General features: G+C 42.2%; 1 protein-coding gene across 6 annotated transcripts in view; it reads left to right on the top strand.

Moving 5' to 3' along the window:
- The window catches only part of JMJD1C (jumonji domain containing 1C), a 172,745-nt gene that overhangs the window by 138,634 nt on the left and 21,789 nt on the right, over window positions 1-12,322 (top strand). For 5 of the 6 annotated variants that reach the window (XM_076339343.1, XM_076339347.1, XM_076339344.1 and 2 more), the window contains 6 exons: window positions 421-564; window positions 683-875; window positions 962-2,634; window positions 5,716-5,891; window positions 6,216-8,425; window positions 11,411-11,612. In XM_076339343.1, coding sequence (XP_076195458.1) covers window positions 421-564; window positions 683-875; window positions 962-2,634; window positions 5,716-5,891; window positions 6,216-8,425; window positions 11,411-11,612 — 4,598 coding nt within the window. The remainder of the gene's footprint in view (window positions 1-420; window positions 565-682; window positions 876-961; window positions 2,635-5,715; window positions 5,892-6,215; window positions 8,426-11,410; window positions 11,613-12,322) is intronic. The other variant, XM_076339349.1, reaches the window with a different exon arrangement.

The following is a 12,322-nucleotide window of genomic DNA, read 5'->3' as shown; positions in this document are numbered from 1 at the left end:
TTAGGAACAATATTGTAATGTGCTTCTGCAGTATATTTTATACTATATTAAATAAATTTTACAAAATATTTGTATATTGTAATTGCTACTTAAGGGTTACTCTATGAAGAGCTCAGTGTCTTCTAATTTCAAATTGGCAGGTCATTGAAGGGGAATGAAGTGGTGGTGGTGGGGTACTTTTTCTTTAAAAAAAAAAAGTTATTTTTACAGTGATATGTAAAGACACATTTGTTTTGGTTTGACTCTATTCCCAGCCTTTGTTGGGAGTCATATGTCAGTTCTGTTTGTCAGGATTAAGTAGGCTCTTCTCTGATTAGTCTTTAGCACACAAAATAGACTGGTGAACACTGATACAGAAAATACAGATTGGGCAGTGTCTGAACATCTGATTATTATTTTTTCTTTTTTTTAATAAACCAGGTGTTAGAACCTCAGAATGTTGATCCTTCTATGGTTCAGATGACCTTTCTAGATGATGTTGTTCACTCTTTGTTGAAAGGTGAAAATATTGGCATCACTTCACGCCGACGGTCTCGTTCCAACCAGAACAGCAACACAGTCCACGTAGATACATTTATCTTTTTACCTAAGTATTTTTGTATATTGTGAATATTAAAAATACATATTTAAAGTTGCTAATTAAAATTGCACTTAAGTCCATTAATCACAAAATTATTTTCAGGGTCATTATACGCGTGCGCAAGCAAATAGTCCCAGACCAGCAATGAATTCCCAAACTGCAGCACCAAAACAGAATTCTCACCAGCACCAGCAACAGAGGAATACTCGGCCAAATAAGAGGAAAGGCTCTGATAGCAGCATGCCTGATGAAGAGAAGATGAAAGAAGAAAGATACGATTATATAGGTCGAGGAGGTAAAAGCAAGTTATTGGAAAGGGAGGGAGAGCTTCTTAAAACCATATTAGACTGAAAATGTGATACATATTTTTATCTTTTACAGAAAACCCCAAAAACAAAAATAAACACTTCCTTAGTAAAAGAAGAAAACCTGAAGAGGATGAAAAAAAATTAAATATGAAGAGACTGCGGACAGACAATATCTCAGATTACTCTGAGAGCAGTGACTCAGAAATTTCAAATAAAAGATTAACAGATTCGTCCTCAGAGCAAAATTCGGAAAATGAGTTAAAAAGTAAGAATACTTCAAAGATAAATGGAGAAGAAGGAAAATCCCAAACTATGGAGGGAGTAGAACAGACACTAACAGATAGACGGTCTCCATGGGATGAAATACAGGAGGATAAAAACCACGAAGAGACAGAAAGACTGAAGTCATCCTTCTTAGATCAGCAGGAAAAATCTTCACTCCATGCAGCAGAGCAACCAACACCTTATGAGCAGAATGCCAAGGATCCACATGTTCAAGAGTGCAATGCAGAAAAACATACTGCAGAATTAAAAAATGAGCAATTTGTATCCAGACCTCCTACTCCGAAATGTGTTGTTGGCATTACTAATGAAAACAACTCTGAAAAGGAGAGCCAGGATAATGCTGCAAGTACCTTTGGTTTGCAAACGGTTCAGAAAACAGAATCTCACAGCAGCGATTTAAAGCAGCAGTTTGCAAATGCAAATTTCCTTGTAGCAAGAAAACAGGAGGCTGACCAAAGTTGGGTTAGCAGTGTTGTTAACAAAGTGGATTTGATACAACCTGGGGTTGTAAAAACGTTATCAGTAAATGAACACTTAAATCCTGAAAAAGAAAAAGTGCAGTATGGCTCGTTTATATCTTCATTAAATGTAGCTTCTCTAGCAGAAGAGAGTAAACTGCATAAACAAAGTCCAGTCCCCGATTCTGTGAAGTCAAAACCTAGTGCTTCAGTTGATCATCCTAAAACAAAGTCACCTGATGTTAAGCCTAAATTCACCCAATCTTCTGATACTGTGAAGTCTAAGGTTAGTTCCCAAAACAGCCATGCTACTGGATTAACAAGGTCTGCCAATAAAACTGATCATGATTTGCCTAGGTCTAGTTTTCATCCGGTTCCAGCTAGAGTTAGTGCTCTAGAAGCTACTAAAAGTCCTCTTATCATTGACAAGAACGAACATTTCACGGTGTACAGGGACCCCACTCTGATTGGACAAGAAACAGGAACTAATCACATTTCACCTTATTTGCATCAGCATAATTATCCTCTGCATTCCTCATCCCACCGAACCTGTTTAAATCCAAACGCTCATCATCCTGCATTAACTGGTTCATCCCATCTGCTAGCTGGGTCTTCAGCTCAGGCTCCCTTGTCCGCTATTAACACTCACCCCCTTAGTACCGCATCTCACCATTCTGTTCATCACCCTCATCTACTTCCTGCAGTGTTACCCGGAGTGCCTGCTGCCTCCTTGCTGGGTGGCCATCCGCGACTAGAGACTGCTCATGCTAGCAGCTTAAGCCATTTGGCATTAGCACACCAGCAGCAGCAACAGATGTTACAACACCAGTCTCCACATCTTCTTGGACAAGCTCATCCTTCTGCTTCCTATAATCAGCTAGGGCTTTATCCAATTATTTGGCAGTATCCAAATGGAACACATGCTTACTCAGGACTCGGTCTGCCCTCCTCCAAATGGGTCCACCCAGAAACTCCTGTTAACGCAGAGGCTTCCTTAAGAAGGGTAAGTTGTGCTCGTTTCTTAATGATGTATTTAGCCGGGGCTGGTGTCTCCCAGTAGTGGTTTTCTAGGTACAGACTTGGTAGTTTGTATCGCAGTGAGTGTGTATTGATGGTGGGTTTTTTGAGTAGGCACAGAACTAACTAGGAATGGAAATCCAGTAGTAACCTCTGTCTCACAGTGGACGTGAGTAGGGAGTTCTTCCAGACCTTGATTTCCTAAGTATTACTTGTTTTTAGTTTATGACCAAGTGAGGTCGACCAGCTGGTTTGGAACCTCGAGTCCACTGGCTGCATATTTGCTACCTCAGACTATGAAAACTATTAGGTAAGTTAAATACTAGGAGAGGTAGGACAATCGTCTTCATAGTGGAATTTCATGTATGCTTGCTAAATAATGGAGAAAGGCTGAGACAGGAGGAGTCCTAAATCCAGTCGGAAGTTCTGAAGAGAAATACTCTAGCATTTATAAATCTTTCTTGCACTGTACACCCATTTCTCTTGTCTTTACACCTATCTGTGTACCCCCTATTGGCATATCTTTTTCTCCCCTTCTGTTCCTGTTGACACACATCCCTGCCTTCCCATCTGCTTTCTACTCCTCTGTATTCAAGTCAGGGTGATTCCTCTGTCTATATGCTGCATATAACCACTGAAGTCTCAGAAGGAATGGTTTGTGTTTTTCAGCCTAGCACCCAGTGCTGCTGGCAGACGTGGCAATTACAGGAAAAGTTTTCTCAGCTCCTGCAGGCTTGGGATGCGGCATGCTCATTGCAGGCACCTTAGAGGAACAGTGTAAGATGAAGCATGTGTAGCGCAGACAGAAACTTTGGAGAGCTTTACTGCCAGCTTCAATCAAACCTCCACTGAGCATGTGCATATTGATTTTTAGAGGCTTACAACTTGGCCTAATTTGGGCAGATTTTCACAGGGACCACAAAAGGCATGTCGCTGACAGTGGTCCGTCTGCCAAATTGTAAGCCTTTGCGTCAGAGCTTGGAGTTTCTGAATGGTTATAGAGATATTTTTCTTTTTCATCATGGGGAAAGCTATTCTTCCTCAGCCTCATTCTTGAGAAAAGCCAAACCATTGTGGCTAAGTCTTTCCCAAACAGTCAGTTTGAGCTGGTCTTGTAACACGAAGTCAGTTTGATCTAAAATGTGATAAAGTCAAATGCAGCAGAGAAGAAAAGCCTAAGAGGAAACTATAGGTGGATTTATCTTTTCATGTTGCTGCCTGCTCCACCCCATGCTGAAGTCCATTTTGAAGAACTTATGATAGACCCTGTTTTCACTTTAGCTGCCTGAAGTATGTAGCCCTGCATACTGAGGCACGTAGCTTTTTAATTATGTTGATATGTGGCAATTGTCTTGTGGTGACTTGTCTTCTGGCTCTCACACTGGAGGCCTTTTTTAAATACATCTTAGAAACCCAGAATGGGCGTTTCCAAAGTTGGGTTTGCATGGATGCCATGATCGCAGAAAGGGATCTGTGTTTCAGCTGTAACAGCAGCAGCCACCCTCGGCTCAGGGCTGAGCCATGTCTGTGTGCTGAAGGAAGCGTGCCCCCAAGACCACCTTTTCCTACGTCCACAGGTGGCTGTGGCAGCTCCCGTCTTTGGGCTGGGCTGTAGATGGTTGCAGGTGGAGTCACGAAGCTGTTTGGGCAATGCTTGGTGCTCAAGCAGACGTTCCCCAGCTCCTCTAGGGAGAAGGTGACGGGCCTTTTTTGCATAATATTTTAATACAGCTTACAGGCTATTCATGGGAACTCACCACAGCGTGGGAACTCCTGGCTTAGGCAACGTGTGCACTAAAACTGTTAGTGCAAACCCAAGTGGTTGCTTTAAATATTCAAAAGTATAGAAATCAGAACTTCAAAGTTGTAGCACCTGCAGATCTATTCTGTGCTGCGTGCATGTGTCATGAGAGCTCTTGGCTCCCCTTCTGCTGCAGCAGTTCTCAGCTGGGAGTCACCAAGACTGGGGAGAAGGAGAGGGATGGACTGGTGAGGAGTGGACAAGGGGAAGAAGTTCTGGGCAGTGCCAGGAGTTAGGGGTGGAGCAGCACCGAGGGGCTTTGGGGTGCTCATGAGAGCTCTGCTCGCTCTTGTCCCAGTCCCTTCTTGGCTTGTCCCTAGCACTTGAGCACCACTTCAACAGGGTGCCCTGCCTTTCCACTCCTCTGTGCGTGTTTCTCGTAAGCAGATCTCAGAGGAGAGAGGGAAAGGAGAGAGAGACTGAGAGCTGCTCTTGGTCTTTTCTGCAGAGTTGTTACACGAGTTTCAGAGAAGATACGAAAACAGAAACTTACCCAAGTAGTCAATTAAAAAACAGTTTCATGAATTAAAACTATCAGGGTATGTGTAAACGAGGAGGTTGGTATTGCCTACCTTTTGAGTACTTAGGTACACAGCACAAAATGATGCATACTCTGCGTGTCCCACGCTGCAGTGTATGGCAGGCATTTATGGTTTTAATAGTGTGCTGCTGATGAAATTATGCCAAATAAAAATGCCTGACGAAATAAAGCAGATTAATTAAGATTATCATACTTAATCATTTGGTTAGGGGGAGGAGAGGAACCATCCAGGAAAGAGATATTTCTATCCCTTATATTGAGATTTTTTTTATAAAGCTGGAGATGAAATTGTTTTCCAGAATTACTAAACGTAATTGTCTTTTGAAAGAAATACTTCTTGCAATTCATTGAAGAGCTAATGGTCTGTTTACTGGTAACTGAAGTTAAGTGCTGTCAGGCTATCATTGGTTTGCTAATTTTGATGAGCTTGAGATGCTGTTCTAGAATTAACTATTCATGCTGAACACTTGAAAATTAAACGGTTCTAAGAATGCTTTTGAAATGTGTAAACTATTTTGTATGCTGCAAGTCCAGGGGAAGTACAGTCAGATGTTCCAGTTGATCAAAAAGTGACTTAAAATGTTAAATTTTATTTACTGTGTATGATTTGATGCTGAAATACATTACTTCACTCTGATCATTGGTAGGACTTGATACAGTAACTCTTGTGGTCCCATGATTTTGAAATCTGATTTTATTTTTTTTGTTTTGGTTGGTGTTAACAGAATACTCCTAGCCCGTGGTTACACCAGCCCACCCCAGTGACCTCAGCTGACAGCCTTGGTTTACTGAGTCACATTCCTGTGCGACCGTCCAGTGCAGATCCCCTTCGGCCTCTCAAACTGACAACGCATTCCAGCCCGCCGTTGTCCAAAAGTATCGTCGTAGAGCATCACAAAGAGTAAGTTTGCTGTTTAACTCTGTGTAAGAGGGTACATTTCAGCAGCTGATGTTGTCTTCTAGTTTCCTTTAGTTTATATGTAAACGTGGGTGCCTGTGATAGAGGAAAGCTTGTCATTGTGCTGCAAAACAGACTCTGCCCTGTTGACTTGGAATGGTACTTGAGTTCCTGAGTCATCTGAAGACTTTTGAAAATTGTACCTAATACAAAGAAAAGTTTATTTTGTGTTAATAGATAACTTTGTCGGAGCATGGGCAGAAAGGTCTTCCGTTTAGGATGTTGTGCTACGTTCAGACTAACCTGTGTCTGCTTAACCTTTTTCAGAGAGCTGGAGAGGAAAGCGTTTATTGAACCTTTACGTTCTGTTACAACTGCACCAGTAAAGACGGAGCTAGAGCAAAGCAGAACGCAGACAACAAAGGAGAGCCATATGCACAGACATTTTGCAGATCCAATGTTGAACCAGCTGCCAAGGCCACCACAGGAGACTGGGGAGCGACTGAGCAAATACAAAGAAGAACACAGACGGATACTCCAAGAAAGTATTGAAGTTGCTCCTTTTACAGCTAAAATAAAGGCACTGGAGGGAGAGAGAGAAAACTATTCCAGGGTAACGTCCTTATCTTCAAGTCCCAAAAGCCATTCAGTAAAATATGACAAAGACGCCGAACGCTCTGTGTCAGAACTGTATAAAATGAAGCATTCGGTTCCGCAGAGTTTGCCGCAGAGTAACTATTTCACCACCTTGTCTAACAGTGTAGTAAATGAACCGCCAAGATCATACCCGTCAAAGGAAGCTTCAAGTGCATATGTTGATAAACAAACTAATTGTCCTTCAACAGCAGCTAGTCCTCAGTCTCTCCCCTCTTACATTTCTTCTCTTTCAAAACCTCCACCTTTAATTAAGCACCAAACAGAGAGCGAAGGCTCTGCGAGCAAGATACCCGAGCAGCTTTCACAGTCAGTGCAGTCTCACTCTGTAAATTCTTTTAGAAGTGACAGCAGGAGCCCTACTCAGTTGTCAGTCTCGTCTTCAAATACACTCCGGAGTATGCCTGCCTTGCATAGAGCCCCTGTGTTTCACCCCCCTGTGCACCAGAACCTGGAGAAGAAGGAAAGCAGCTATAGCAGCCTTTCACCTCCGACTCTAACCCCCGTTCAACCCGTTAATGCTGGCGGTGGCAAAATACAGGAGTTGCAGAAACCACCAACTTTAGTACCTGAGCCTAAGGAAGCTCAGACTGTTTACAAGGGCACTTCTGAACAGAATTTATCAGAAATATGGAAGTCTAATAATGCTCCAAATAACGAAAAAGTGGATTGGCATGTTGAAAGAATGAGTGGAAAGTCACAGTCCGCTACAGCATCTGTTATTGTGCGTCCTCCTTCTAGCACGAAATACGATAGCGTACCAGTAATGCAGTCTGCTTCCAAAGATCGAGTTAGTGAGAGATCTTCAGCTGTGACAAATCAAGCAGATTGCCTGAAAACAGCGGAAGCCAGGGAGACTGGAAGAATCATTCTGCCAAATATGAACTCAGACAGTGCTCGCACACAGTATGAAAAGAAATTTCCAGCTGTCTCGCAAGGCAGCATTCCTCGTGCTGTCACCCCTACCACAACTATGATCTGCAGTACCAAAACGGATGTCACCGCATCAGCAGCAACAACTACCAGCGTGTCAAGCTGGGCTAGTTCAGAAGTGACTTACTCCTTATCGAACGCGGTCTTGGCCTGCGCGCCGCTGGAGTGTACTGCCTCGAGAGCAGCAAGTCAGGCAATGGCGCAGGCCCAGGAATGCAAGGTCAGCACTCCAGCTCCGGTTACACCCGCTGCTGGCAAGACAGGCAGTGCTGCTCAGCCCAGCTCGGGATTCTCCACCTCCACCGACTTTGTCCATTTGAAAAAGCACAAGGCAGCCTTGGCTGCAGCTCAGTTTAAAAGTAGTAACACCAGTGAGACCGAGTCCAACTCTGTGAAAAATCAGACATTTTCAACCTCTCTCTCCCTAGACAGTGCTATCGTCTGTAATACAATAAACAAAGCGAACTCTGTAGGCAGTGGGCAAACTTCCCAGACGAGTCAGCCAAACTACCACACTAAACTGAAAAAGGCTTGGCTAACAAGACATTCGGAGGAAGATAAAAACACTAATAAAAAAGAGAATTCAGGGAACAGTGTTTCAGAAATTATTAAGCCATGTACTGTCAATTTAATAGCTTCTACATCAAATGATTTGCAAAATAACATAGATAGTAAAGTCTTGGCAGATAAGTTTGTGAAGGAAGATAAGCACCCTAGGAGAAAGGCAAAACGAACTTACGATTCTGGCTCTGAAAGCGGAGACTCTGATGAAAGTGAGAGCAAGTCAGAGCAAAGGACTAAACGGCAGCCCAAGCCCACTTACAAAAAGAAACAAAATGATTTGCAGAAAAAAAAGGGTGATACAGAGGAAGAAGTAAAACCGAATGGTGTTCTTAGCAGGAGTGCCAAAGAAAAAAGCAAGCTGAAGTTACAGAGCGGCAGTAACAGCAGTGAGTATATTAATCTGATTTGGAAGAGACAGACTAATGTGAAGTCCAACGGTGTTAATCCTGGAGGGTTTGTCACGCACGATAGCTGGGAAAACAGTTAAAAAGTATGCTTGTGTAAATGAGTAGGTCCAGATTTATCTGTCTTGAGGCCATTTGAAATATCCTGGTTTAAGAAATTCAGCATTTTGTATATATGTGTTAACAGACTGGTTCTTGGCCTAAAAATGAGCAGTAAACAAACTGGTTTATGCTGTCCATCAGAATTCAACAGACTGGTGCATATAGTTGTGCCACTTGTATTGAGAGAGAAATATTTTTTAAAAGATCTAATGCATTTATTTTTAGGGCACTACTGGAGGGAGAGATTCTCTATTGTTGAACTTTAATTCATCCTTTGATCAGGAAGCCAGAGGCAGTTCCTTGAGAGCCTGATGCCACTCTTATGATTTGGTTAATTTAATGAAAGGTTTGAGAGAGAGTCATTTCACACTCCTAACTAGCATGTGTATTACATGGTGTTAACACCCCTCTTGTTTAAGGAATAAAGAAATTTAGGGAAATACAACTTTCAATTTAAATGTAATGCTGTAGCATGTAGCAGATTTTAACTAGATTTAGCTGAAAAGAGAAACTCGTCTGCCAACATGAGGGATTTTCTTAAAGAACTTACCTTATTTTTTTTATCCCAATTTATTCTTCTCCAAGGACTATTCTTTTGTCTTTGCTCTGGTTGAGTATGAGGAAGTCTACCATTAAATTACTTTCCGCAAGAATTTTTAAGTACAGGTAGTAAGAAAATGAGTACTGCTCTCTGTAATTACATTCTCTGGCTTTTCACTGCCTAGTGTATAAAGTTACTCTTCTGGTACCTGAGAGTATTTGATGCCTAAGTTGTACTGGGTGCTGGAAGTGTTGCAGTCTGTCTGAGGTATTCTGGTTTGGGTCCAGTGATAGTAGTATTACTCTTCCGCTGCCCCCCTCCAAGCTAAAGGGAGGATCAAGGAGAACATGCCTATAAAGTCTTTCTTGGTTTCACTTCTTAAAGTGAACTGTAAACATATACGTGTAACATGTTAGGTCTTTATGACCTTTGTATTGTCGCAAAAGACTTTTTGTAGGTTTGTTGTAGAGGGATTGCTTACCTAAGTTACAGGAAGGCAGTAACTTCCTGTTTTGGCTAGTGGTACCCGAGTATGAAAGGGATATATGGTAATACATTATAGAACTGTTTCATGGAACTTAGGTCAGGAAATGGGTAGGAGTTGGTATTACATTCTGTTGTGAGTCGCACAGCCTGTGTCCTGCACGTTAACAGGTTGGGCCTGTGGTGTGGTAGGAGCTTCTTGTGTTTGCCATCCTCTCTTGAAATCTTAATAGACCTGGCGTCTTTCTGTCCGTTTCTCCTACTTGACCCATTAAACAGATGAGCGTTTCTGATACTCCTGTCAGTTTATCTTGGGGGAGCTTCATTACAATTTCTGAGAGCGCGCCGGTCAGAGGTTTTCTTAGGAAAAGGACCTTCCACAAAGATCTATACAAAAACAATCAACCTTGAGGAGCTTTCAGGAAAGCACAGGTCCCCATGGGACGGCTGCCTGGGCTCCCTGTAGGCAGCTGAAGATAACCGTGCTTCAGGATCGGGGGCTCAGTGGCAGTTTCGCAACATGGGTGGTATCTGGATACTGCCAGGCTTGAAAACTGCTTTGTCCCAGTGCCGTTTCAGAAAGCCCTGGGAGCTAGCTCTGTGCTAGCCAGCGTGCTCAGAGCTCCAGGCTGCAAGACTCCCTCCTGCAAAGCAAGGCATTTTACAGTCCTGCAGGCATTGGGGGTCTTCCAAGTTCCTGCCCACAGAGCTTGAGGTCTAGCAGCTCCCAGATGACTCCCAGGATCTCTGGTTCCAAGGCAGAAAACGTTGTTTTGAACTAGCAAACCTGTACTTTGGCCTTTTCTGCTCTCAAGTTTTAATCCAGTTACCATGATACTCCTCGGATGAGTTGGGAAGAGCATTTTGTAGGCCATGAACTGAGGCATAGGCAGTCTGTCACTTGCGAAGTTTGCACGAGTCATCTCTGGCAAAATACAGGTCTGAACCCAGGTACCAAGTCCAAAGATAGCACCCTGACCTCCCTATCATTCTACATCAGATCCCTGTCTACAGGACATGAACTTTCAAGAGTAGTGGTAGATGAAATGACAGACACTTGTATCTATGCAGATAAAACTGGTACCGCTTTTAAAAGTCATTAAAATGAAAGCCTGGTTAAAACAACAACATGGTTCAGTTTCAAAATGTCTATGTGAAAATTGCATATATTACTCAATAGATTTGCTCCTTGTGTTACTCGGTGTTGGGTCTGTTGACTTTCATATCGAAAATAGAATTATACTGCTTAGCCTTGCAAAGCTAACAAACTTGACAGAGTAAATGGATTCTGTTCTTCCTTATGCCGGATATTTTACATTAAGTTCAGATGAGTTACGTGTGAATATAGCTGCTCTTCTGTAATCATACCTGTAACCCTCAGCAAAAACAAATCTTGAAGAAGTAGGATTTTTTTTTTTTAAGCTCTGCTTTCATTCGTTAAATTGTTGCCTTTTTTGCATACATCTTCACTTGAAACAGAATTCAAACCTCTCTTTCTTGGGGTATTGTATTTCTTTGCTTCTTTTGTAAGAAGGAGATTCTGAAGATGGTTTTAGTGGAATATTTGGTGAACGATACACCTAATATAAGAGAAAATACAGTGTCCTAGGTATTCCTGGTAGCTCAGCAGGTAGTTAACTGTGCTCCTGCCTGTGTCAGTCTAATTGGTAGCTATGCTTTTTAAACTTTGGTGCTGACAGGCGGACAAATGGAAGTAATAATGAAATAATGTTATGCAGGTAACAAACGTACTTCATAAATGTTGAACGCTGACTGGTCTGACTGGGTTCTGCGAATAAGGGCTGCCAGTACCTCATCTGAAACTCTCCTTACTTTTGCAGCTGGTATACCTCGCTCAGTGTTAAAAGATTGGCGCAAAGTAAAGAAGCTGAAGCAAACGGGAGAGTCCTTTTTGCAGGATGATTCTTGCTCTGAAATAGGACCAAATTTGCAAAAATGCAGAGAATGTAGGTTAATAAGAAGTAAGAAAGGAGAAGAACCAACTCACTCACCAGTATTTTGTAGATTTTACTACTTTCGGCGGTAAGTACAGCTATTTCCTGATAATGTGGTGTTTTAACTTTTAAAAATAATACTGACAAAGGACTTGCATGCTTGAAAGCTTGTCTGATTTTTCTGGCTCAGTCAGTCTGCTTGATAAAAGACACTGTCTAATTTAACACTATTTACATTTCTATGTCTTCTTTTGTGGATTGACTTCATTGCTGTTTAAAGCTTTATAGCAAAGACATCAGAACAGCTGCCCAGTGTACCTTAGGCAAGCAGAAAATACAGCACATCACCATTACACAGGTGTCTGACATTTGAAGTGGGATTTTCAAAAGGCAAGCTTCAGTTATTCTGGACAAGCTGTACAACCGCAGAGTTGCACTAGTTCGTAATTGTTCTTATGCCAGTATACGGTGGGAATGTTGCTCAGGGTTTTCTGGGAGTTTTCTGAGGACAGAGGAGTTGTGACCTCCTTTTTCACAATTAATGGCCAATCAGGGAAAACTCACAAGTCGGGAAGAAAATTTCCCAGGATGCAGCGTAGCGTACGTGGTGCAGGCAGAACAGCTATTGAGACAGAACAAAACGGCTTTAATTTGCACGTGGACTGTGTTGTCAGTATATATCCAACTTGTTTTGGACAGAAAATTGTTCCCTAGATTGGGTTTAATTTTTTATAATGAAACTTTAGTTACAAGACTTGGTAGTCCAACAAGAATCATTCCAAGGTTGGACTCGGAATA

The sequence above is a fragment of the Aptenodytes patagonicus genome, chromosome 5 (assembly GCF_965638725.1).
Source record: "Aptenodytes patagonicus chromosome 5, bAptPat1.pri.cur, whole genome shotgun sequence".
In the NCBI taxonomy this organism is placed as follows: Eukaryota; Metazoa; Chordata; class Aves; order Sphenisciformes; family Spheniscidae; genus Aptenodytes; species Aptenodytes patagonicus.
This window is presented reverse-complemented; position numbering and strand designations above follow the sequence as displayed.